Source organism: Oratosquilla oratoria, chromosome 44 (genome assembly GCF_046742065.1).
Source record: "Oratosquilla oratoria isolate Oo_2021 chromosome 44, ASM4674206v1, whole genome shotgun sequence".
NCBI lineage: Eukaryota > Metazoa > Arthropoda > Malacostraca > Stomatopoda > Squillidae > Oratosquilla > Oratosquilla oratoria.
In genome coordinates this window covers 10545436-10568947 of record NC_134820.1, presented here as the reverse complement: position 1 = coordinate 10568947, position 23512 = coordinate 10545436, and the positions used below count along the sequence as shown (strand labels likewise).

The 23512-nt window shown below is 39.9% G+C and overlaps 1 protein-coding gene across 8 annotated transcripts in view; it reads right to left on the bottom strand.

Moving 5' to 3' along the window:
* The window catches only part of LOC143022390 (intermembrane lipid transfer protein VPS13A-like), a 617111-nt gene that overhangs the window by 382598 nt on the left and 211001 nt on the right, over nt 1-23512 (bottom strand). For all 8 annotated transcript variants that reach the window (XR_012966042.1, XM_076180547.1, XM_076180549.1 and 5 more), the window contains 2 exons: nt 20750-20980; nt 11002-11211 (listed from right to left, as the gene is read on the bottom strand). Coding sequence is in view for 7 of the 8 variants with exons in the window: in XM_076180547.1 (XP_076036662.1) it covers nt 11002-11211; nt 20750-20980 (441 nt within the window). In the remaining variant the exon portion in view is untranslated. The remainder of the gene's footprint in view (nt 1-11001; nt 11212-20749; nt 20981-23512) is intronic.

The window sequence follows — 23512 nt, the reverse complement described above, 5'->3', positions numbered from 1 at the left end:
GTTCGAAGCTGAATTTAATATTGCGGGATTTAAACACTTTCATCAGGATAGAAACCACAAGAAAGGTGGGGGTGTTCTGTTGTATGTTAAAAACAATGTTCATGCTTGTGTTTTAGAGAAAGTGAAACAGGATGCATATGATAGTTTGTGGGTTGAGTTAACCCAAACAAATGGACAAAAAATGAATATAGGTGTAATATATAGGCCAAAGACATTATCATTAGCAGACGACAAACTGTTATTTCAAGAACTGTCTAGTTTCTGCAACCGGGATTTATTGATAATGGGTGATTTCAATTTTACTGACATTGATTGGATGACCCTTGAACATGGCCATATAGGTAGTCGCTTGATTGATTTTCTTGGTGACAATTACTTAATTTAGCATGTAAAAGAGCCCACAAGATATGGAAACTTACTCAATCTATTGATCACTAGCCGCGAAAGCATGGTAACTGATGTAGAAGTCGGTGAATCTGTTGCAAATAGCGATCACAACTTTGTTAGATTCAAATTCCTAAACAATTTTAGAATAGATACTTGTGCTTCTAAAATACCTGATTTCAGTAGAGCTCAGTTCATAGAACTATGTCAGGAGCTTCAGCTTACAGAGTGGGAGGCAAAATTAAACGAAAGACCTGTAGATCAGATGTGGGAAATATTTCAAAATACGCTCACTAAGATGATTCATACTTACATTCCTTTTAAGGACAGACGTCCCCCAAATCAGGCTCGCCCAAAGTGGCTCGACAAAGAAACTGAAAAAAGTATTGCTAAAAAGAGACAGGCTTATAAGAAATATAAGTGCTCGGGTGCATCTAATGACTATGAAAATTATGTATCAATACAGAGAGATTTAAAAAAGACAATAAGAAAAAGAAAACGACAATAAGAAATGAACATCGCTGATAAATCCAAAGAGAATCCCAAAGAATTCTATAGTTACATTAGAGATAAAAAGGTTGTTAGGAATCACATTGGTCCACTATCAACTGCTGACGGTCAACTTGAATATTCAAATGAAGGAATGTGTAATATCCTAAACAATTATTTTAGCTCGGTATTCGTAAACGAAACACCTCAAAGTGAACTCCAAACTGAAACCTGTGAAAAGTCTAGGGTAAACTTACTCACTATGGTAAATATAACAAAAGAAAAAATTAAAAGGTGTATAGACAAACTCAAAGTTAATAAAACACCAGGGCCTGATGGTTGGCATCCAAGAATCTTAAAGGAAATGAAAAATGAGATTGTTGTTCCATTAGAAATTATTTTCAAGAAATCCATCATATCTGGAGATGTCCCAAGAGAATGGAAACTAGCTAACATTACTCCCATATTCAAAAAAGGTGACAAAAAGAAACCAAATAACTATAGGCCTATAAGTTTGACTTCAATCGTAGGAAAAATAATGGAAACTATCATCAGAGATGCTATCGAACATCATTTAGAAAGTAACCGTTTGATAAATGATAGCCAGCATGGTTTCAGACGGAAACGTTCTTGCGTGACTAACTTACTCGAATTCTACAATACAGTTATCTCGAATTATGACAAAAGAAACAATATAGATTTAATACATCTAGACTTTGCAAAAGCTTTTGATACCGTCCCACACAAAAGACTACTTACTAAATTAGCTTTACACGGAATAAGTGGTAGCCTATTAGATTGGACTAGTAATTGGTTGAATGGTCGAAAAAAGAGTTGTTTTAAATGGAAAAACTTCTAGATGGAAAAATGTTACAAGTGGAGTTCATCAGGGTTCCATTCTTAGGCCACTTCTATTCATAGTATATATAAGTGATATAGACCATGAACTAAAATCTACTGTTTCCAAATTTGCTGATGATACAAAACTGTGCGGAATGGCAAATGATCACTTTAACCAATTACATATTCAAGAAGATTTAGATAAATTACAGCAATGGTCTGAAAAGTGGATAATAAAATTTAACACAAGTAAAAGCATGGTAATGCACATAGGTAAAAATAACAGTAAGTACGATTACAAGTTATTTGGAAATTCATTAACAAAAGTGGATAGTGAAAAAGATCTCGGCGTAATTATCAGTAACGACCTCAAATCATCCAAGCATGTATTTCAGCCTCTGAGAAAGCAAATAAGATTCTAGGACTGATTGCGCGATCTTTTGATTTCAAAAGTCCATCACTCATTAACAAGCAATATAAATCTTTAGTTCGTCCACATTTGGAATATGCTGTTTCCGTATGGGCACCGAATCTCATTAAAGACATTGACAGACTGGAAAAAGTACAACGGCGAGCCACAAAACTGATTCCAAATATCAAAAATAAATCATACGAAAATCAACTAAAACATATGAATCTGTTTTCCCTAAAAAAGCGTAGACTCAGAGGTGACTTGATACAGGTATTTAAGATTTTAAAAGGAATTGACAACATCAAAAGTGACAAAATTTTCACATTGAATGAGAATCAGACAAGAAACAATGGTCTCAAACTGTCCGGAAATAGATTCAGTTTGGAAGTAGGTAGAAACAACTTTGCCGACCGTGTAGTTAATGAATGGAATAAACTTCCTGCACAGGTAGTGCAATGTAGTTCAGTTCGAAGCTTTAAGAATCATTTAGATAAATACCTAAGCAAGATGCTGTAATGTTTATGATTTATTTTATATTGTTTTTGTTTTATCATTTGTCTGTTTGATTTTCATTTATTAGTTATATGTCACTTTATTATTTACTATTTACCTGTTTGTTTATTATTTAACTATACCTATGCATTTATTTATTTTATTTGTTATTTACATTATTATAGTTTTTATTTATTATTTTATTATTATTATGAATTTTTTCGCATCCGACCTAGATATGGACCATAAGGTCTCCTGTCGGCATGCTCCGCCTTTGTAATCCTTTGTACAAATGCATATAGTATAGCCGTAATATTGACTTAAACTAAACACACGTAATATGAGGCCGAAGGCCAGCTGTCTGTGCCCCACATTTACAATCATTGTCTAGCCCCTTACTGCAGCGGCGATATTACAAGCCTAAATACTGAGTAGAAGCACATGTGAGGGACTCCGTTCACCACATTTCACCCCTCCTTCCCCTGCGAAGCGTGGACTCGTGATGTCCAAGCGGGGAGACGGCCGTGGGTGACGTCAGTGGAAGCGGGAATCGTGATGTACGACGGGACGAGTGCCCGGAAACACAATACACGGGGGTGGCGCGCATACGGGAAGGAAGAGGGTGCCTGTGACACCGTACCAGGTATCGCCCCCCCAGGGGGGGGGGAAGGAGACACAGTGTTGACCTGGTACCGCTGGGGCCTACGCACCACCCGGCTCGACTGCAATACCGTGCCCTCCGGGTTGAACTCCCCTTCCCCGGAGGGTATGTGGAAGTGTTCCTGGTGGGGACTGAGCGCCGCGGGGAGCGCGCCAGACTCTTGTGTATCCTGTGTGGGCGGCGAGGGTCGCGGAAGGTTATGAATGGCAGGGAGCGGCCGCGGAGGGTGTTGTGGTGGCAGCTCTGCATGGTGAGAGTAGGGGGTGGGAGGAGCAGGGTTAGGATGAAGAGGGGTTGAAGGACGAGGTGGAGGGGGTGAGAAACGCGGAGGAGTTTGGTGTCCCATTTCGTCTTGGGTTGACCCGGGATGAACGAGGACTGCGTGAGGTGGATGAAGAGGATGGGGGTGAGGAGGGGGAGGAGTATTGGAAAGACGCGGGGAAGGGGGTGAATGATGCGGGGGAGGGGGGGGTTACTGTTTCGTTCCGTTCAGGGAAAGGGTGTATGACGATTGCGTGCGGAGGGTGAAGTGGAGGAGGGTGAGGAGGAGGGGTATTAGAAGGGCGATGTGAATGGTGTGGCTGGGAGGGAGGCACGAGAGGAGGAGGGGTAGTAACTGTAAGGGGTGCTTAGGCACTCGCGTCGACGTGGACAGGCTTCACTCGATCCCAGGATATCGTCGAGTGGCGAGAACCGATCTTAAGGGTGACGTGTTTGGCCGCGCGAGCTAGGACCTGGTGGGGGCCCGTGTACCTAGGCGCCAAGGAACCAGTACGCGCATCGACGCGGAGAAACACCTTGTCTGCCGACATGAGCGTGGGGTGGTGGTATGTGGCGGATGCTGCAGGAGGCTTAGGCGGCTGAGGTGTGAAAGCCCTCATGGCTTGGCGAAGGGCAGGCATGAACGCGAGCTCGGAGTGCGTGTCAAGGGCAGGCGTGTATTGGGAGGGTAGGCGTAGATCTTCGCCGTAGACTAGTTCCGCTGGCGTGAGCTGGAGGGCCTCCTTAACGGTGGAACGGATATTCAAGAGAACGATTGGAAGTGCGTCGGCCCATGACGTTGGGTGAGGTTGGGTGAGGTTGGGCGCGCAGGGCTTCCTTAAATCTCCTGTGGAAACGCTCCACCATGCCGTTGGCCTGTGGGTGATAGGCCGTGGACCGCTGCCTGCTGGTGCCAGGGAATAGTAGAAGATCTGTCCACGCCTTCGATTCCCACTGCGGGCCCTGGTCCGTGATGATCGTGTGAGGGTCCCCCAGATTGGCCACCCAACCATGCAGGAAGTGGAACGCTGTGCACTCTGCAGTACTATCCACCATGGGGATCGCCTGCATCCATCTAGTTGCTCTGTCAATGCAGGTGAGGAGGAAGCGGTACCCCCAGGAGGGGGGGAGGGGTCCCACAATGTCGATGTGCACAGTGTGAAACCTCTGGGTTGATGTGGGTATCTATTGCAGCGGTAGCTTGGTGTGACGATGGATCTTCGCTGTCTGGCATGGAATGCATGTCCGCACCCATGAATTGAGGTCCCTCTTCATCCCTGGCCACACAGACCGTTTCTGAATTAGGCGCTGTGTAGCGAGGATTCCGGGGTGGGCCATATCATGGAAATGGCGGAACACAGTTTGGCGGCATGCTTCCGGGATATAAGGGCGCGTGTGCCCCGTGGAGATGTCACATCACAACGGGGTCGCCAGTCTCTCAGTCTGCTGCAGCACTAGACGGAGCGACGTGGTTCCTCGTTGCAGCTCCCGTAACTCCACATCTTCCGTTTGGGCCTGCGCGATTGCAGCATAGTCCAGCGTTGCGGGACGCGTAATTATGTTGGCACTACGAGACAGTGCGTCTGCAGCGGCGTTATCCGTACCTGGAATATGCCTGATATCCGTGGTGAATTCGGATATATAGGCAAGGTGGCGTCTGGCCCTCGGGGTTAGCTTGTTCCCTGGTCTCTCCATAGCATACGTAAGGGGCTTGTGATCTGTAAGTACCCTACACGTCCTCGCCTCCAGGAAATGGCTGAAGTGACGCACAGCTTCATAGATGGCGAGTTCTCGATCAAAAGCGCTGTAGTGGCGCTGGGCGTCATTCAACCGTTTGCTGAAGAATGCCATCGGGGTAAGGACGCCCTATACCTCCTGCTGGAGGACGGCGACCACTGCCTCTGGCGATGCGTCTGTCGTGAGTACCGCCGTCGCTCCCGGAACTGGATACGCGAGGAGGGACAACTGCGCAAGGCGGTGCTTAACAGCCAGGAAGGCCTGATCTGCAGTCGCGGACCATTGCAGCGGCTTCGACGAGTGCTTTTTCGCTCCCTTCAGAAGATCGTACAGCGGCGCGAGGAGGCCCGCAGCCCCCGGGATGAACCGGTGGTAATAGTTCATAGGTCCTAGGAATTGCCTCAACTTTCGGACGGTGGTTGGCTGTGGGAAGTCATCGATGGCTTTCACCTTTTGCGGAAGAGGCGAAATATCCGACGCCGAAATCCTATGGCCGAGGAAGTCGACCGACTCGGTCCCGAACACGCACTTTGCAAGGTGAATCCATGATTACCGCATCGCCTACTGCCCCGACCCCCCCTACTCCTCCCCCTCCCCTGAGGTGATCTGCTAGGGTCAGATCATCAAGCCACATACCATTGTAAGCCTTTCCATGTATATAGAAAGACGTCGCCTTGTCCAGTCCGTAAAAATGTAGTTGTTCTGTGTAACTGTGCTGTGATAAATGTAATTATTGTGAGAATGATTCCTTGAAGTCGAAACGTCGAATTTGTTATTAAAATGGATAACTTTGGGCAGTTGGTTTTTAATCACCCTTCCAAAGTCAGAACTATAGTGAGGAGAATTGAAAATATTAGGAAGAAAATAAATAATTGTGACAATGCTGTGGTGTTTAACTCAATGTGTATCAAGGAGAACCTGCGCCCCAAGTATACGATATATATATATATATATATATATATATATATATATATATATATATATATATATATATATATACATATATATATATATATATATATGTTGAGACATTCTGACAGGTTGATGTAAGCGGAATAGGAAACACAGGAGTCTTAGTCTTGAGTTTATTCCTGACTAGTTTTGCAGGTATGCTTTTTCAAAGGAATATGTGTACAAACGGGCTGTGGGCATTATATACATGGGGTGGACCTCACCACCTCTCCGAGTTGCCATAGTTGGTGGCGAATGTGAACATCACATTGTGGCTCATGTAACAATAAAGACATTTTTACAATTAAATATGATAACACTAATACCAAAGAAATTATTAATAGCAAATGTAACAATAGTAATGATAACGATGAAGATAAATATTTAATTCATAATATTAACAATAATAACAAAAATGATAGATGTTTTTATTATTATTACTTTTATATTATATTATATTTTATTGTTATTATTTCCTGTATTGCTACTATCATTTTTGTTATTATTGTTAATATTATGAATTAAATATTTATCTTCATCGTTATCATTACTATTGTTACATTTTCTATTAATAATTTCTTTGGTATTAGTGTTATCATATTTAATTGTAAAAATGTCTTTATTGTTACATGAGCCACAATGTGATGTTCACATTCGCCACCAACTATGGCAACTCGGAGAGGTGGTGAGGTCCACCCCATGTATATAATGCCCACAGCCCGTTTGTACACATATTCCTTTGAAAAAGCATACCTGCGAAACTAGTCAGGAATAAACTCAAGACTAAGACTCCTGTGTTTCCTATTCCGCTTACATCAATATATATATACATATACACACATATACATATATATACATATACACACACATATACATATATATACATTGACGAGTTAAACACCATGTGAGGACGGAACCTTTATTTGTACGACGTTTCGCTTATTACAGCTTTTTCAAGTACAAGTTGAGATACATATGCTTGAGATTAAATAAGGGGAAAGGAGGGAACGGGGAGAGAAAAGAAGGGGGGAAGGAAGAGGAGGAGAGGAGAGATTGGGGGGGGGGATTGAACACTGGGAAAGGTTGAGAATGCTGGCCCAAACGTCCGTGGGCGAAATATTCACAAAGGGTGGTAAAAAAAAAGAAAGAAAAAAAAAAAAAAAAAAAAAAAAAAAAAATGGCCATGGGCATTAGGGGAATTATGTGGGGTGTATGGTGTTTAACTCGTCAATCTTGTCGGCAACTACCACTTTCATTGAAATATATATACATACACACACACACACACATATATATATATACTAGCCAAATGACCCGCACATTTCTGTGGGCAAATGATGATCATTTTAATTTTGATAGAATTTGTGAAGAAAAGTTACACCTATCAATATAACTCAAGGGAGAGGTAACACAAATAAAATGTTAAGAAAAGAAATAAATTTGAGGAGGGAGATGCTTAAATATATTCGGCTGTAAGAGAAGAATTGAACTAACTTTTTATTACCTTTGATCTCTTTTTTTTTTTTTTTTTTTTTTTTTTTTTTAATCTTTAAGGCTATCAACCCATAATGGGAGCATTAAGCCTGAACTATCAAGTATATTACCACCCACAAGAAAGTAAAAAAAAAAAAAACAATATCTAAACATTTGGTAAAATTATACAATCATTTTACATTTACATACAAAGGCAATTATAATTTGTGGCAACACTAATTTCACAAATATAAATAATATTTATGAACACATTCAATGGTTTCTTTAATCATAGTAATTTTTTTTTACAAAATGCCAATTGTGCTAAGGGGACACTACAGTAGTGGCGTGTTACCCTACCATACCCCTCCCTTAACCCTAGCCAAAATTATATTCTTTTGGAAATTAAATATAGTTATCCAAGTACCTGGAGTGATAGGGTATCAGAATATATATGGTTGTGGGGGTCTATCTCCAAAACCCTAGGAGTTTGTGAACAAACAAATAAACAGACAGACAAAGGTTACAACTTTATTATAGTATCTAAGTCTAAATAAAAATATTCTTCTAAAAAATGCTGTGGAAGTCGGGGACAGGTGGTATTACGGTGACACTTTGTCCTAAAAATATTCTTGAAAAAGCGCTTGGGTAAGTCGGGGTCCGGTGGTATTCTTCTTCTTCTTCACGTTCCTCTTCTTTTTAGCGTTCTTCTTCGCGTTCTTCTTCTGTTGCACACCCTAGAAGGCATATCGACGAATAATCTCCTAGATTTCCTCTACCTCCTCGACACATGCTAGCCAGCATCACAGAAATGCATGAGGTGCACACCAGGAGTGAGATGGCACTACCACCGCGTTCCCACGGAAAGGTTGTCCCGCGGTCACCCTTTGCGGTCAAAAGTCCGTAGGCCTCGTTCAAATCTCCAACGGGCACTCTGCCGAGTGCCAATACATGACCAGCCAGGATGAATTGCCACGAAGGATATATATAGGTTATTATGCATGTTTTCCCTCTGGAAAACTCTGCCTCATTGTAGAATTGTTTCACCACCTGTACCTTCACCTTTTCCTCACATGTAGCTAGATTTCAAGATTGTAAATATCCGCTCTTGCTGGAAAAACAGCACCTATGCTTCTAAATGTTCTCGTCGGCAACCTAGCCGGAACCCTGTATATAAGCACCTGTTTTTCACAAAATAAAGAGAAGACCAGAGGCTGAGAGCTGAGGGCTCCACGTGTTTGAATCCGACTCCAAAAAGACCGCTCAAACCTCACCACGCTACCAAACCACGGGTCACCATTTGTCGAACCCTCATCTATGTTGGACCTATTATCAAGACCAACACTTCTTCTTCTTTGCGTTCTTCTTCTTCTTCTTCCTCGCGTTCTTCTTCGCGTTTTTCTTTGCATTCTACTTCGTGTTCTTCTTCGCGTTCTTCTTCATGCTGGGGATCCCGTGTTGGGGTTCCGCCCCGAGGCCGAGGCCGAAGGAGAAAACGAGGGATTAGAGCGCGGAAAGATGCGGCCGTAGGCCGCTGTTTGCGCAGCCAAGCCTCCGGCGAAGCCCGCGGCTTGCATATATATATATATTTTTTTTTAATAGAACTTGGTGTTATTTCAAAGGTTTGTTTATATATATGTTTTTCTTTATACATTGTTCATATCAAATTAATAGTGTATAACTAAGGCACAATATCAAAATAATATCACAAAGGAACATTATTCTAATGGCTAATTTTTTTCATAGCTGAACATGAGCAAGTATTCACTGTATTATTGAAACATTCACCATAATTCAAAGACAAAATCTGACAATAACCTTTTTTTATGTATTTTTATGCATATATGTATGTCCAGTAACTTATTCAAAACAACAGCACCCAAAATGTTTTGATCATGTCAATCACTGCATCTCAGTCAGTTACTTTTCCCAATAGTATTCAGTGTGTGTTACTGTATTGTTTCAGACCCTGAGCAGTGGGCGATATTCAGGGATGACCCTTCATCCACAAGGAGCAAAGATGAGAGGGTGGAAAGGGTGGTGGATGGGAGTGGAATGGGAGTGAAATGGTTGGGAGTGGGCACATGCCTTTTGGCTTGGCTACCTCCTTTATGATGGAGGAAAAGCTTTTGGTATATAGCTAGATTCATTGACATTTACAAGCACAGATAAATAATTCACAAGATGTGATTTGTATTATCAATAACACAAAGGAGTTAGTTCACTAAAATCTGCATACATACATACATATACCAAAGGCTTTTTCCCCCTACATGGGGTGTAGCCAAAAAGAAAAAGGAATAGAAACCACTCCCACCCATTCCATTTCCTATATATTCCACTCCCCTCCACCCTCCTCCCTCCCACATGGCACCTCCTGGATGACGGGTCATCCCTGCATCCTGTCCACTGCCCTGGGTCAGAAGCAGTGTCGCAAGACAGAGCACATCCACAGCAAGGCCGCTTCATAAATTTGGTGACCCCCCCCCCACTCCGTCTCATACATACTTCTTTACCCCCCCCATCCCCCACCCACTCCCCCTCATACATCACAGCATCATCTATACACAACCCCTCTTCATTCACCCCTATCTTCTGTCCTCTCCCATACTTCCTCCACAGACATTCCTCTTTTGTAATCCCCTTTTCTAAAATCTAAATGAAATATATTGAGCTGCATATAATTCAATCAAACATTGCCAAAGCTGGATATTTTCAACAGACAACACTGACAGGTAGCACACCAATACAGTTTTAGCTTAGCCTCTTGAATACTTCACACCCCAGTTTTTCTAATTATAATCAGACATAAAATAATGTGACTTATACATAAGTAAATATGGTCAGTCAGTCTGTTTCCCCTGGTCTCTCATGCAAATGACCACCTTCCTTCAGTTAATTGGCAACAACCTTTGGGTGGGACCATAGGTCGCTCAGGGAGAGTATATTTTGTTACTGTCTATGGATTGTTAGTGTGGGGCATGTAGTTTGAGGTGTTCTGTGTCCTTTGTGTGGTGGTTGCATCTGGGACAGTTGGAATCTGTGGCCAAGCCAAAATTATTCTGTGCTGGTACTGTTGTAATGTTGGATGGTGTTCTAAGCAAAGGTGTGCCAATGTGGTTCTTATCAGGTGTGGCAAGTTTTTTTCTGTGGCGCTTATGTCTAGGGATTGTTGTTTGAGTATTCAATTTGGTACTCTCTCTTGAAAGGATTACTTAGTGATCTGAGTGTGGATGTTTTGTGTGGTACAGGTGGTAAATATGGTAGATATGGTAAATTATGTGATGAAAGTCACACTTACCCTGATTTGTAGAGGAAGACCTGTTTTGTTAACAATCCAGTATGGTGCATATATGTACACAGATGCTACTGCTGTTCTGACAAAGTAAAGTGCCACTTCCATCTTTTGTTTGGCATCACTGTGGCTCAGAATCAGTGTTTTGTGATCTTCTTCTCTGTCAGTATGGAACTCTAAATTTCCAGTCCAGTTGTTCCCTTGGTAATTTGAAACCTGTGTTAACCAAAAATTAAATGGGATTACTAAACCTACACAAAGGATATGGCAATAAGAAAATAAACAACTAGCTGAACAGGTTACACCATCACTACTTGCAGTGGAGGTCAAGGTGACAGCAGTTCAAACCATGCCACCAGCGAGTTGGACCAAGGCCATGGTGTAGATGTGTGGTTCTATCTAAATTTAAGCTACTGGTGTTTGGGAGAGACAAAATCTGAGCAATCTCTTTTCTTTACTGTTCCAGTGTTCTCTCTCATTTATACATACAATGCAACCTCTAAAGTAACCCTGTTTTTTGTTGTTTTTTTGCCAGATTTTATATACATATATACAAAGGTTGCCATATTTACAGTGGTGCCATATACTGATTGGGTACATATTAGGAGAGAAAAAAAAAAAAGGTTTTCGCATCAGTTGGGCGACAATCACAGGTGCCGCACCTATTGTAGTCTGAAGGTGCAAAGTTCCTTTGTCTGAGCAGGTATTTTAGGGATCTGACTTGAAACATAGCAAGGCCTATTGTTCGATCAGGTGGTTCTTGACATTGGCTGAAAAGTCTGTCCTCAGGTCATTAGGGACAACAGAATCTCCCTTGGGAGGATTCAAGACAATGGAGAATATTCCTCATCTTGACTTGGAGATGGAGTACTTCTTGCTCCACATGCATGTGTGTGCATGTGTGCATGGTGGACATTGAAGGGGATGATAACAGATGCTCAGTCCACTATCTTCACGGTCCTCAGTGAGATTGGTACTCATAGAAGATAAATAATGCAAGGCCTTTTTCATAACCTTGGCATGAAGATACACATAATGTTGGAATAATGGTGGTATTGGGAAAAACTCATGAATAAAATGAAATAAACTTAATTGTATGAGCATGCAGAAGTAGATATCATTTCAGTTCACCTAGGCAAAAATATACATTTATGAAGTTGTCACTCAATCGTGAAGATTATAGCAGGGAAGAGAAACTGGAGGTTTTGGTGGAGAGGATTGGTGATGGACCTCTATTGTAGGGGTAGTGTGAGTTTGTGAAGGGATAGTATGTCGAGGTCACTGGGGACTCTTTTGATATGATCTTTGTGCAAGACAGTTTCTGTAAGATTGTGCAAACTGAATGCTTTGACTATGTTCTTTGACTCATGTCCAATGATATGATAGGGTCCAGAGAATTTAGGGGAGATTGTTGAGGTGGGGGTGTGGTTAAGGGTGTAAATAATGTCTCCAATTTCAAAAGTACAAGCTCTGGCTGATTTGTTATGCAAATCCACCCAATTACCACTTCGTAAATTCACATATACCTTAGCTCGCCTCTTCATAAACTTCTGCCTGGCCAGGTCTTGTATTTTTCTTGAAATTCATTATGATGTCCCAAGTGCACACTATCTCTTTCCGCTTCCAATCCTTGTTTGTTCATAACTAACTTGTTCCCCATTTTCAGTGTTGCCAATTCGCTTATTTGCCGATTCGTAACCAATTCGCTTCGCGTTATCAACACTCATATGTCTCGATACGCCCTGACTCCAATACTTTTCATTTCATTACCCTTTTTCCTCCATAATACATATCACAAATATGCATATTTTATTTATAATCTTAACACAGACTATTTCATCCTTAGATGAATAGTATTATGTATTCTTTTGAAAAGATTATTGAAACTTGCTTCTTTGACCTTGACATAATCAATGAAATTGTAAATGGGAGGTAATTCTGAAAGATCATATGGGAGCCTTTTGTCCAAAACAAAGTGAACAAAATGAGAAGATTCTGATATTGGCCTGTTAATGGAACTATTTATGCCAGCTTGAATCATAGGGACATGTTCATCCCATGAAGGGTGAAGATTAGAAGCAAGATGTTTAAGAACATTGAGAATCTTTCTATTCTGGAATTCAACTAAGCCATTTGAACTAGAGTGATAACCAGTAGTGTTGTATTTCTTGATTCGATAGTAATTACAAATGTGCAAAAGAATCTCATTGTTGAATTCAGTCATGTTGTCAGAAATCAGAGTTTTGGGTGTAGTAAAGGGGCATATGAGTTTGTCAATAAGGGTCTTTGCTATGTGTTGTGCTGTCTTGTCTGGTAGGGGGGAAAGAATACAGAATCATGAAAAATGGTCGACCCAGACAAGGAGGTATTGATTTTTGGTATGTGTGAGTGGAAACTTAAGATCAACAGTGACTATGTTGAGTGGTTTAGAAGGGGTAGGGTAAGTTAGAATTGGAACAAGACCACCGATATGTCCTTTGTGAATCATGGTTAACCAGAAGTAGTGCAACCTGGCTTATGTAATGCATTTCTCCTTACCAGGGTGTGCAACAATGGGGGAATTATGTATAAGATTTAAAACTTCTGGAATGAGATCCATTGGGACTACAAGTTGAAACACTGATCTGTTGGGTTCATGTTTGTTCATTAGTGTTGTTTTGTGATACAGAATGTCATCAACTAACATGTAATTGTCGAGATCGGGAGGAAAGTTTTCTGTGTCAGTTGTGTCTGCAGATTCAAGGAAGTATATGACATGTTTCCAAAGAAGGTCTGATCTCTATGCTGCAGTAAAGCACGCTTGTGTAAGAGTTACTGAAATAGGATTCTGAGTGATGGTCACAATATGGTGACTGAGAGCATCTGCAACTAGGTTCACTTTTCTTGAACAAAATAAAAGGTTGGCATGAATTACTGTATGATAAGGAACCAGCGGGCAAGTTTTCCTGAAAGATTCTTTCCTTTCAAGAGGTATAAGATTGGTTGATGGTCTGTATATATGTGTATTTTGTAACCAAGGATGATCTCTTTGAAATGTTTGAGTCTGTGACTGAATAATTTTGCTCATGTTTGTTGAGTGTATGACTCGCATTGGCAATTGGTCTGAGTTTTGTGCCGTGTTATTGCATGAGGACTGCGTCAAGTCCTGTGTAAGATGCAAGATGCATCAATGTAGACTGTGAAAGGAAGCTTGTGGTTTGGGAAAGCAAGGACAGGTGTCATGGTTAAGGCTTTCTTTAAGTCATTAAAGGCTTTCTCTTGGTCAGGTGTCCAAATGAAAGGTGTGTCCTTTTTACGTAGTGAAGTTAATGGTGCTGCTATACTAGTGTAACCTTGAATGTAATGTCTGTAAAATCTTGACAGACCAAGGAGTGAACATGTGTTCTACAGAAGTATGGTGTGGAAAATTAATGACTACCTTGACCTTGTCCTGTGAGGTTAAAATTCCTTGTAAATTAAGGGCATGCCTAAGGAAGCATATTTCTTTTTGATGGAAGGAACACTTCTTAAGCTTCAGTTTGAGACCTGCTTTTGCTAGTCATGAGAAGACAGTGTGTAGATGTTTGCTAACAGATTTGGAAGCAATGATCACATCATTGAGGTATATAAAATACATAAACACTGAATGACCTAGGAGACCTGCAAGTATTATATTTGTAAGTTATGTGAACACTGAAGGAGCTGAAATGAGACCCCTGGCTAGTCATTTGAAGTGATAATATCATGTGGGTGTGCTAAAGACTGTCAGAGTAGACTCTGGAGCCAGGTTCTGGAAATATCCCCACATAAGGTCCAAGGTCGTGGACACTATGTTGTTTTCACCAATGGAGTGGAAGATGTCTTGTAATACAGGCACTCCTCACTTAACAACAAGGTTCCATTCCAAGGACCACGTCGTTAAGCGAATTCATTGTTAAGCGATTGCTTCCCTTTATGACAACTCAACTTGTCATATATAAGTGTAGTAGAGTTGTTGCTTCAGAGGAATGGTAGAGTTGTTGCTTCAGATCCCATGGTAGGCCACCAGAACATAGATGTGTAGCTCTATTTACATTTAAGCTACTGGTGTTTGGGAGAGACAAAGTCTGAGCAGTCTCTTTTCTTTACTATTCCAGTGTTCTCTCTTGTTTATACATACAATGCAATCTCTGAAGTAACCTCAGGGGGTTGGGGGTGCCAGATTTTACATACATATATTTACCTAGTTGTATTATACAGGACGGGGAGCTATGTTCATAGTGACCAGTCTTTGTATCTTACATCTAGTTTGTTCTTAAATTCTTGCATGGTGTTTGCACACACTATTGTTTCACCGAATTTGTTCCAGACATCCACCACTCTGTGTGGAAAACTGTTTTTTTTTTTTCAGATCTCTTTTATAACTATCCTTTTTTGAGTTTCTTTTCATGTCCCTTTGTGTTTCTTCTATCCCACTTTAATAAATCTTCTCTGTCAAGGACTTCCATGACTTTCATGATTCTGTAAATGGCCAATAGATCACCTTTTTCTCTTCTTTGTTCCAGGGTTGGTAGTTCCAGTTTAGACAATCTTTGCTCATATGTCAGTTTTTATTTTCCTTATATTCTTTTTTGTACTGGGTGTTCATGGTGTTGCAGCATACTCCAATCTTGGTCTTATCAGTGTGACTAGTATCTTTTATTAACATTAACTCATCCAAATAATTAAAAGCCACCTTTATTGATCTTAGTAAATTGTAGGTTTCTCCGACTATTTTGTTTATCTGCCTGTCTGAGGACATGTCTTTGGTGATAATTATTCCTGGGTTCTTTTCAAAATCAACTTTCTTTACATCTTTTACACCAATATTATATTGTCCTGATATTCTTTTTTTTTTTACTTTTTCCAAATTCCATTATACTACATTTCTTAATGTTGAGGTTCACTTCCCACTTTTGACTCCATTCCCAGACCTTGTCCAGGCCATGCCTATTGTATTCTGAAGGCATGAAGTTCCTTTGTCTAAGCAGGTGTTTCTGGTGTCCGACCCAAAACACAGCAAAACCTATTGTTTGGTCAGGTGGTTCTGGGTGTTGGCTGGAAAGTCTGGTCCTTGGGTCACTAAGGATAATAGAATGTCCCTTGGGAGGATCTGAGACAATGGAGAATATTCCTCAAGTCTTGACTTGGAAAAGTTGGAGTACTTCTCGCTCCATATTTACCTAGTTGTATTGTACAGGGAGGGGAGCCATGCTTGTAGTGACCCATCTTTGTATCTCGTAATATCTAGTTTGTTCTTAAATTCTTGTATGGTGTTTGCACACACTATTGTTTCATCCAATTTATTCCAGACACCCACCACTCTGTATGATTTTTTTTATTTTTTTAATCTCTTCTACATTACCCTTTTTGAGTTCCTTTTCATGTCCTCTTGTTGTTGAGTGTCCATAGTGATGCATCATACTCCAATCTTGGTCTTATGCACGTATTTACCTAGTTTTATCTTACGAGAAGTGAAGCTACACTTGTGGTGTCCCACCTTTGTATCTCACAGTGTCTAGTTTGCTCTTAAATTTGTGTATGGTTTTTGCACACACTATTGTTTCGTCCAGCTTGTTCCAAGTGTCCACCACTCTGTGTGGAAAACTGTTCTTCAGATCTCTTCTATAACTATCCTTATTGAATTTCTTTCCATGTCCTCTTTTGTTTCTCTTGTCCCAATTTAGTAAGTCCTCTCTATCAAGTATTTCTGTGCCTTTCTCTCTCTTCTTTGTTCCAAAGTCGGTAACTTCAATTTAGCCAGTCTCTCCTCATATGACAGGTTTGAAAGTGCTGGGGCCATTTTTGTGGTTGCTCTCTGGATTCTTTCAATTTTCTTTACATTCTTTTTGGTACTGAGTAACCATAATGTTGCAGCATACTCCAGTCTAGGCCTTATTAATGAGACTAATATTTTTTTTAAATAATTTCTTCATTCAAATAGGTAAACACCACTTTTTTTTATCTTAGCAAGTTATAGGATTCTCTGATAATTTTGTTTATTTATCAGAGGACAAGTCATTTGAGATAATTACTCCCAGGTCTTTTTCAGATCCCACTTTCTTTGCCTCCTTAGTTCCAATTGTATAATGTCCTGATATTCTTTTTTTACTTTTACCGAATGCATTATGCTACATTTCTTAATGTTTAAGTCCACTTCCCACTTCTGACTATTTCCGAACCTTGTTCAGGTATCTCTGTAGTGATTTCAGTCCGTTTTGGTTTTCACTTTTCTCAACAATTTAGCATCATCTGCAAAGAAGCACATTTAGCATTCCACATCATCATCCATTTCATTCACATAAATAGTATATATCATTGGAGCCAATACAGATCCTTGCAGGACTCCACTAATTACCTCTTTCCAACCTGAATACTTTTCTCTGAGTACTACTCTCACTTTTCTACCATGCAGGAAGTCCTCCATCCAGTTTAGTAGGTTGCCTTGTATCCCTATGTTTTCCAATTTTTTTGTGTGGTACTTTGTCAACGGCTTTTTGTAAGTCTAGGAAAGCACACTCAGCCCATCCATCCCTTTCTTGTATTATATCTATTAGTCTTGAGTAAAAACAGATTGAATTTGTGGTACATGATCTTCCATGTCTGAATTCAAATTGTTTCAGGTTTATTAATTTTTTTTCTTCCAGGTATTTTACCCATCTATTCTTGATAATTTTCTCACAAATTTTGGCTACAGTGCTTATTAGGGAGACTGGTCCATAATTAGTTGGCTATTCTTGTTTCCTCCTATATATATATTGGTACAATATTGGCATTTTTCCAGTCCTTTGGCACTTTTCTTTCTTTGAGTGAGCAACTTATTATGTTGTATATTTTTGTCATTAGTTCTTCTTTACATTCTTTTAGTATTCAGTTTGCAATTCTGTCTGGGCCATGCGATTTCCTAATGTCAAGGTTCGTTAATTGATCCATTGTTTCTTTTCACAAATTTTGGCTACAGTGCTTATTAACCTCTTCAGTACGGGCCAAAATCTCGTGGGCAGCATTAGCTGCCAGACGTACGATGTGTCGTAATAATACTTGCATCATAAAATATAGTCACCGCTTATATCGATCGTTCTCTCTTTCACCCGTGAATTTTGATAACCATAGAAAATGTGATGAAGACAGTTTAGAGAGTATGTCATTACGCAGGGGCAACTACAATAAATATAATCAAGACGCCGATATGGCAGCCTCGCGTATCCATTTGCTCCTCATGCCGCCTACATATGCTGCACCGTATGGAAGGGGTTAAGGAGACTGGTCCATAATTAGTTGGCTATTCTTTGTTTCCTCCTATATATATTGGTACAATATTGGCATTTTCCCAGTGCTTTGGTATTTTTCCTTCTTTGAGTGAGCAACTTATTATGTTGTATATTTTGTCCATTAGTTCTTTTTTACATTCTTTTAGTATCCAGTTTGCAATACCGTCTGGGCCATGCAATTTCCTAATGTCAAGGTTCGTTAATTGATCCATTATTTCTTTTTCTGTTATTATTATTTCCCTCTTGGGGGGAGATTACACTTCGCTTCCTTCGTCCCAATGCTGTACCTTTTCTCTAGTGAAAACAGACTTAAAATGATTGCTCATGACTTCAGCTATTTCTAGATTTTCTGTGTATTCTGTATTTCTTTGGCATAATTTCACTATTTCCTGTTTATTTTTAAGTTTACCATTCACATATCTAAAGAATAGTTTGGGTTGATTTTTGATCTATGATGTCTTTTTCATAGTTTTTTTTTTCTCTCTGAACACTTTCACATACTCACTTCTATAGTTTATATATATTTGCCATTTTCCAGTTTTTTTTTTTATCTTTTCTCCATCTTTTCCAAGCTTTGTCTCATCTATCTTTCGCTTCCTGCATCTTCTGTTGAACCAGCATTTAATGTACACCCTCTCTTATTTCAGTCTTGATACATACCTATTCACTCCTTCATTATAGATTTCCATAGAGATTGCCCATTTCTCTTCCACTTTTGTCTCTTCAATATAGAATTTTTCCCAATTTGCATTTTGAAAGAATTTCTTAAGTTTTCCAAAGTCCGTTTTGTTGTACATCAATCTTCCTTTTCTGTACTTTTCATTTCTCTCCATATATATTTCTTCCTTTAGTTCAGCCTCTATTAGTATGTGGTCACTCTTTCCAAATGGTGTCTTGTAATCAATTTTATCCACGATTTCAGATTCTGTTGTAAATACTAAATCCAGTCTTGATGGTTCTTCATTACTTCTGTATTTGGTATTTTCATTGACCCATTGTGCTATTGTACATTCCATGGTCATGTCCAGTAATACATTTCCCTATAGGTCCTCTCCGCCCTTCACTGTCATCTCCCAACAATTTCTTTGCAGTTAACCACTTCCATACGGTGACGCCTACATAGGCAGCATGAGGAGCAAGTGGGTACTCGATAATGCCGACATCGGCATCTTGATTATATTTATTGTAGTCGTCGCTACGTAACCTCCATTCTCTCTAAACTGGTTTCATCATATTTTCTATGGTTATCAAAATACACAGGTGAAAGAGAACGAACGATTGAGCACCGACTTTATTTTTTATAATGCGATTATTATGACGCAACATCGCACGTTGGGCAGCTAATGCTGCCAGACGTGCGATGTGCCCCGGAGTGAAGAGGTTAAATTTCCCCATAAGTACCAGGTTACCTCCATCCTTTAGTACATTATTTAATGAGTGCCTTGTATCTTCAATAATTTTTGAATGCTCATTCTCTTTCCAAGAGCCCATTTTTGGGGGCACATAAATCACCACATACTTTCTACTTTTCATGTCTCTGTCTTCGACTTTTATCATGATCATTACTACATTGTTTTTACCCTCAGTAACCTTTGTCACATTCAAGTTTTTCTTGGCCAAGATGATTCCTCCTCCCTGTTTCTTGTTTCTATTTTTAATCAAAATTGTATAACCCACGTCCATTATGTCTGGTTTTTCATTTGACAGGTAATCATTTAGTTCATTCAATCCTGAGTGCACACTGGACATCAAAGGGTTTGATAACAAAGGTTCATTAAATTCCATGCTGCAAAGTCCAATATAAGGGGCCCTGACCTAGCTCCCTGAAAATGGGAGTTTGCAATGTTAAACCAAATAATGTAGTACATTAAATTTAAAAGTTTTACAACATAATTAAACACTTCACCAATATGCTGCAATGCCTCTCAATTAATTTACCAGTTTATCTATTAACTTTTCTTGTTAATTCATTATTCCTCATCTTGTCTCCTTAATGACCAAAGATCTCTTGTGATGTTCTTTCATTGTAATTCACTGTAAATCTAGTACAAGTAAATCAAATCTAGATAAGCCCATGGAGAAATGTAATTGACAAATGAAAATGTCTTGAATGAGTGGAAAGTGCCATGAGTTAGGCTATACTAATAGATGAATTAAAAACTAATGCATAAAGAACTATTACAGTCTATGTATTCAAGCGCAGTATCATAATAATCCAAACAAAAATTAAACATCCGCTTCTTGAAGCTGACTCCGATTTCATTAAAAAATGCTAGTAAGCAGTCAACTTGCAATTCTTAAATTTCATGAGATAGTATATATTTCTTGAATACTTTTTAATCTTAATGTCAGAATTTCACCAAGAATAACATTCTCACATCTATTTCATTACTCAGACTTGAATATATTCCCCTGTATTAGTACAAAAAGCCTTTCAGTAGTTTCTTGACTCAAAAGTTCTACTTCAAAATACAATATATTCCTACCTGAACTGAGAGGACCATTTTTTCCCTCAAATCCATCTTGTACATTGTTGAGTGGCTGCCAGGGTCCAATGTTATAGGTTGTGTTAGGGCTGGATGATGTAAGATGAGTGTGCAGGGAAGGTGATTATGAATATCCAGAGGTGGTGCCAAGCAGATGATGTAGTTGGGCACCAAACCTGCCATGTTCTCAAGACGATAACCATGTACTGATACCCCTTTTTGTATGGCGACCTGTTGAGTGCATTTAGAAATATGTCTAATTTTCATATTGAGACATTTACATACACAGTTCAATTGTTCATCTCATAGTAGGTAGACATGAAAAAAAAAAAAAAAAAAAAAAAAATCTCCTGGAAAGAAACAAAGAAAGTGGCAACACTGGAGGAAAATTGATCTACTGTATGTACCAAGGGCTTTTTCAATTCTTATAAGGGATGCTTGCTGACTGAGCGGGTTAAGGCATCGTTACTTGCGGTGGAGGTCGAGGGGATGGCAGTTCGAATCCTGCCACCAATGAAGTTGAACCAAGGGCATAGTTCATTAAATTCCACGCTACAAAGTCCTCTGTGAGGGGCACCATCCTAGCCTTCTGATGGGGGGGAGTTTGTGACGTTAAACCATATCATATCATAAGGGATGCACCCAAGTCAAAAGGCACTTATCCACTCTCACCCATTTCACTTCCACCCATTCCATTCCCATCCACCACCCCTTCCTTCCTCTCATCTTAGCTCCTTCTGGATGAAGGGTCATCCTGTCCCCTGCCCACTGCACTGGGTCAGAAGCAATACAACACGACACAGTACATCCACAGTAAGGCAGCTTCCCTTAATCTGTGACCCAAACCCCTCTCTGTCCCTTCATGCAGAAAATAGAGATATGGAGAAATCTCTTTGGCCCAATTACTAAGGTTCTGATTGGAGTCCTTCTCTCAAACCATTTTATTCATTGAATTTTTGTAGGATGAAGACATACAGTACAGGATCCCAGTTCTACCACTTTGTCCCACTTAGTTGCCTTGCATTGGAAACATGGAGGCAGGTTTCTTTTGCCCCCACCAAAGGGAGATTCAAAAGAGGTAGAATCACAGTAGATAAAGGACAGGTCCAAGGAATCAACACAAAGGAGGGTGTCACATTCTATGACATGTTACTGACATAGGACGTGGGCATCACACACACAAAGGACGCGGAGGGCTTGGAAGCCGGCAGTGGAGGACTACAAAATCGGGGCCTTTCATCATCAGAGTTCAGAGGGCACAAATCAAGATGATGACTTGAAGTAGGGACTTTTCCTTTAGACCCAATTGCTTACATGTTTTAGATGAGTAGTAGTGAATATATTGTAAGCCTTTTTCACACAAAAATAAAGATATGGGTAAATTGTGTGCAGCTGGGTAAATAGTAATAGGATAGGTTACATTGGCATATATTGGCACCTGTGCCATGGCATTGGTGTTGTACGGTTCTAGTATAAAAAGATGTGCAAGCACTTTTGAGTCCTCCTGATTACCACACTTGCACTCTGTTCACACAGACTTAATTGTAAGTAAAAAGCTAATTGTAATTAATTCACATATCAAATTAAGTGGTTGCACTCCACTATTTTCTTGACCCAGAGAAGTTAAATTGATCCTAAAGAGGCTAAATGATGTTCTAGAACCTGGATTGCAGGAACTGCTCTAGTCTTGGTTTATGGTTTGATGTACCAACTCAAATACATGGGCTAGCACGTGATAAGGGGCAGCTGTAGTATAAAAATATAATCTTTCTTCTATGAGTAGAGATTTTTAAGTTCAAAGATTAATGACATGTGGTTCTGGTCTGTGGAGGCACCCCAAAACAGACCCTAAAGTATTGGCTGTATGTTACCATGCAGTCAATACCCTAATGCCTAGACACATATAATTGAAAAAGATCATAGAGACAGATATCCACAACAATGGCTAACAAATTTCTTAACCAGCAGACAGTGGAGAGTAACTCAAAACAATTTGATTTCCAGGACCAAAAGATGGTACAATGTAATCCTACAAAGAGCAATACTTTCATCTATGCTATTCACCCTCTTCACAAGTGATTTTCCAATAATTGATCCTAAATATAAAACCAGAGCACTGACCAATGCAGATAAATTGATGATAATAAGCAAACATAGCAACTACCAAATAGTAGTTAAGAACATCCAAACTTACTAGAAAAATTAGAACAATGGCTTAGAAATAAAAGAATGGAAGCCTCACTCCAGAAACCATCAATAATACTGTCCACAACAATCATGAACCAAAGGTACATCAAATAGTAAAATTAAATGGCCAAACCCTTCAACCAAAATAGAACCCAAAAATTGTACGCCTCACTTTTGATACCCACATAACCTTCAGTCTACATGTCAAGGAAATAAACATTCTAAAATCAGTAACTGGCAAGGGCTTTGGAAAAAAAGGAAGGTAATCATAGTCTACACATGGAAAGAGTATACATAAAAAGCTGGTACAACAAAAAATGTGCTAAAGGGAGAGGGTGGGGGAATATCAGATCATTTTTTGGTGGAAGATAAGTTGAGAGTGGAGGATAGATGGAGAAAGAGGAAAGGGACAAAAGGTAGGGAGGTGCTTAGAGTGAACTCTTTAAATGAAAAGGAAAAGGAGAAGGAGTACAAGAAGAAGCTGAAGGAGGAGTGGGAGGGAGTGAAGGATACAGAAAAGGTAGGTGTGGAGGAGGAATGGGGATGGTTCAAGGAGGGAGTCACAAAGTGTGCAAA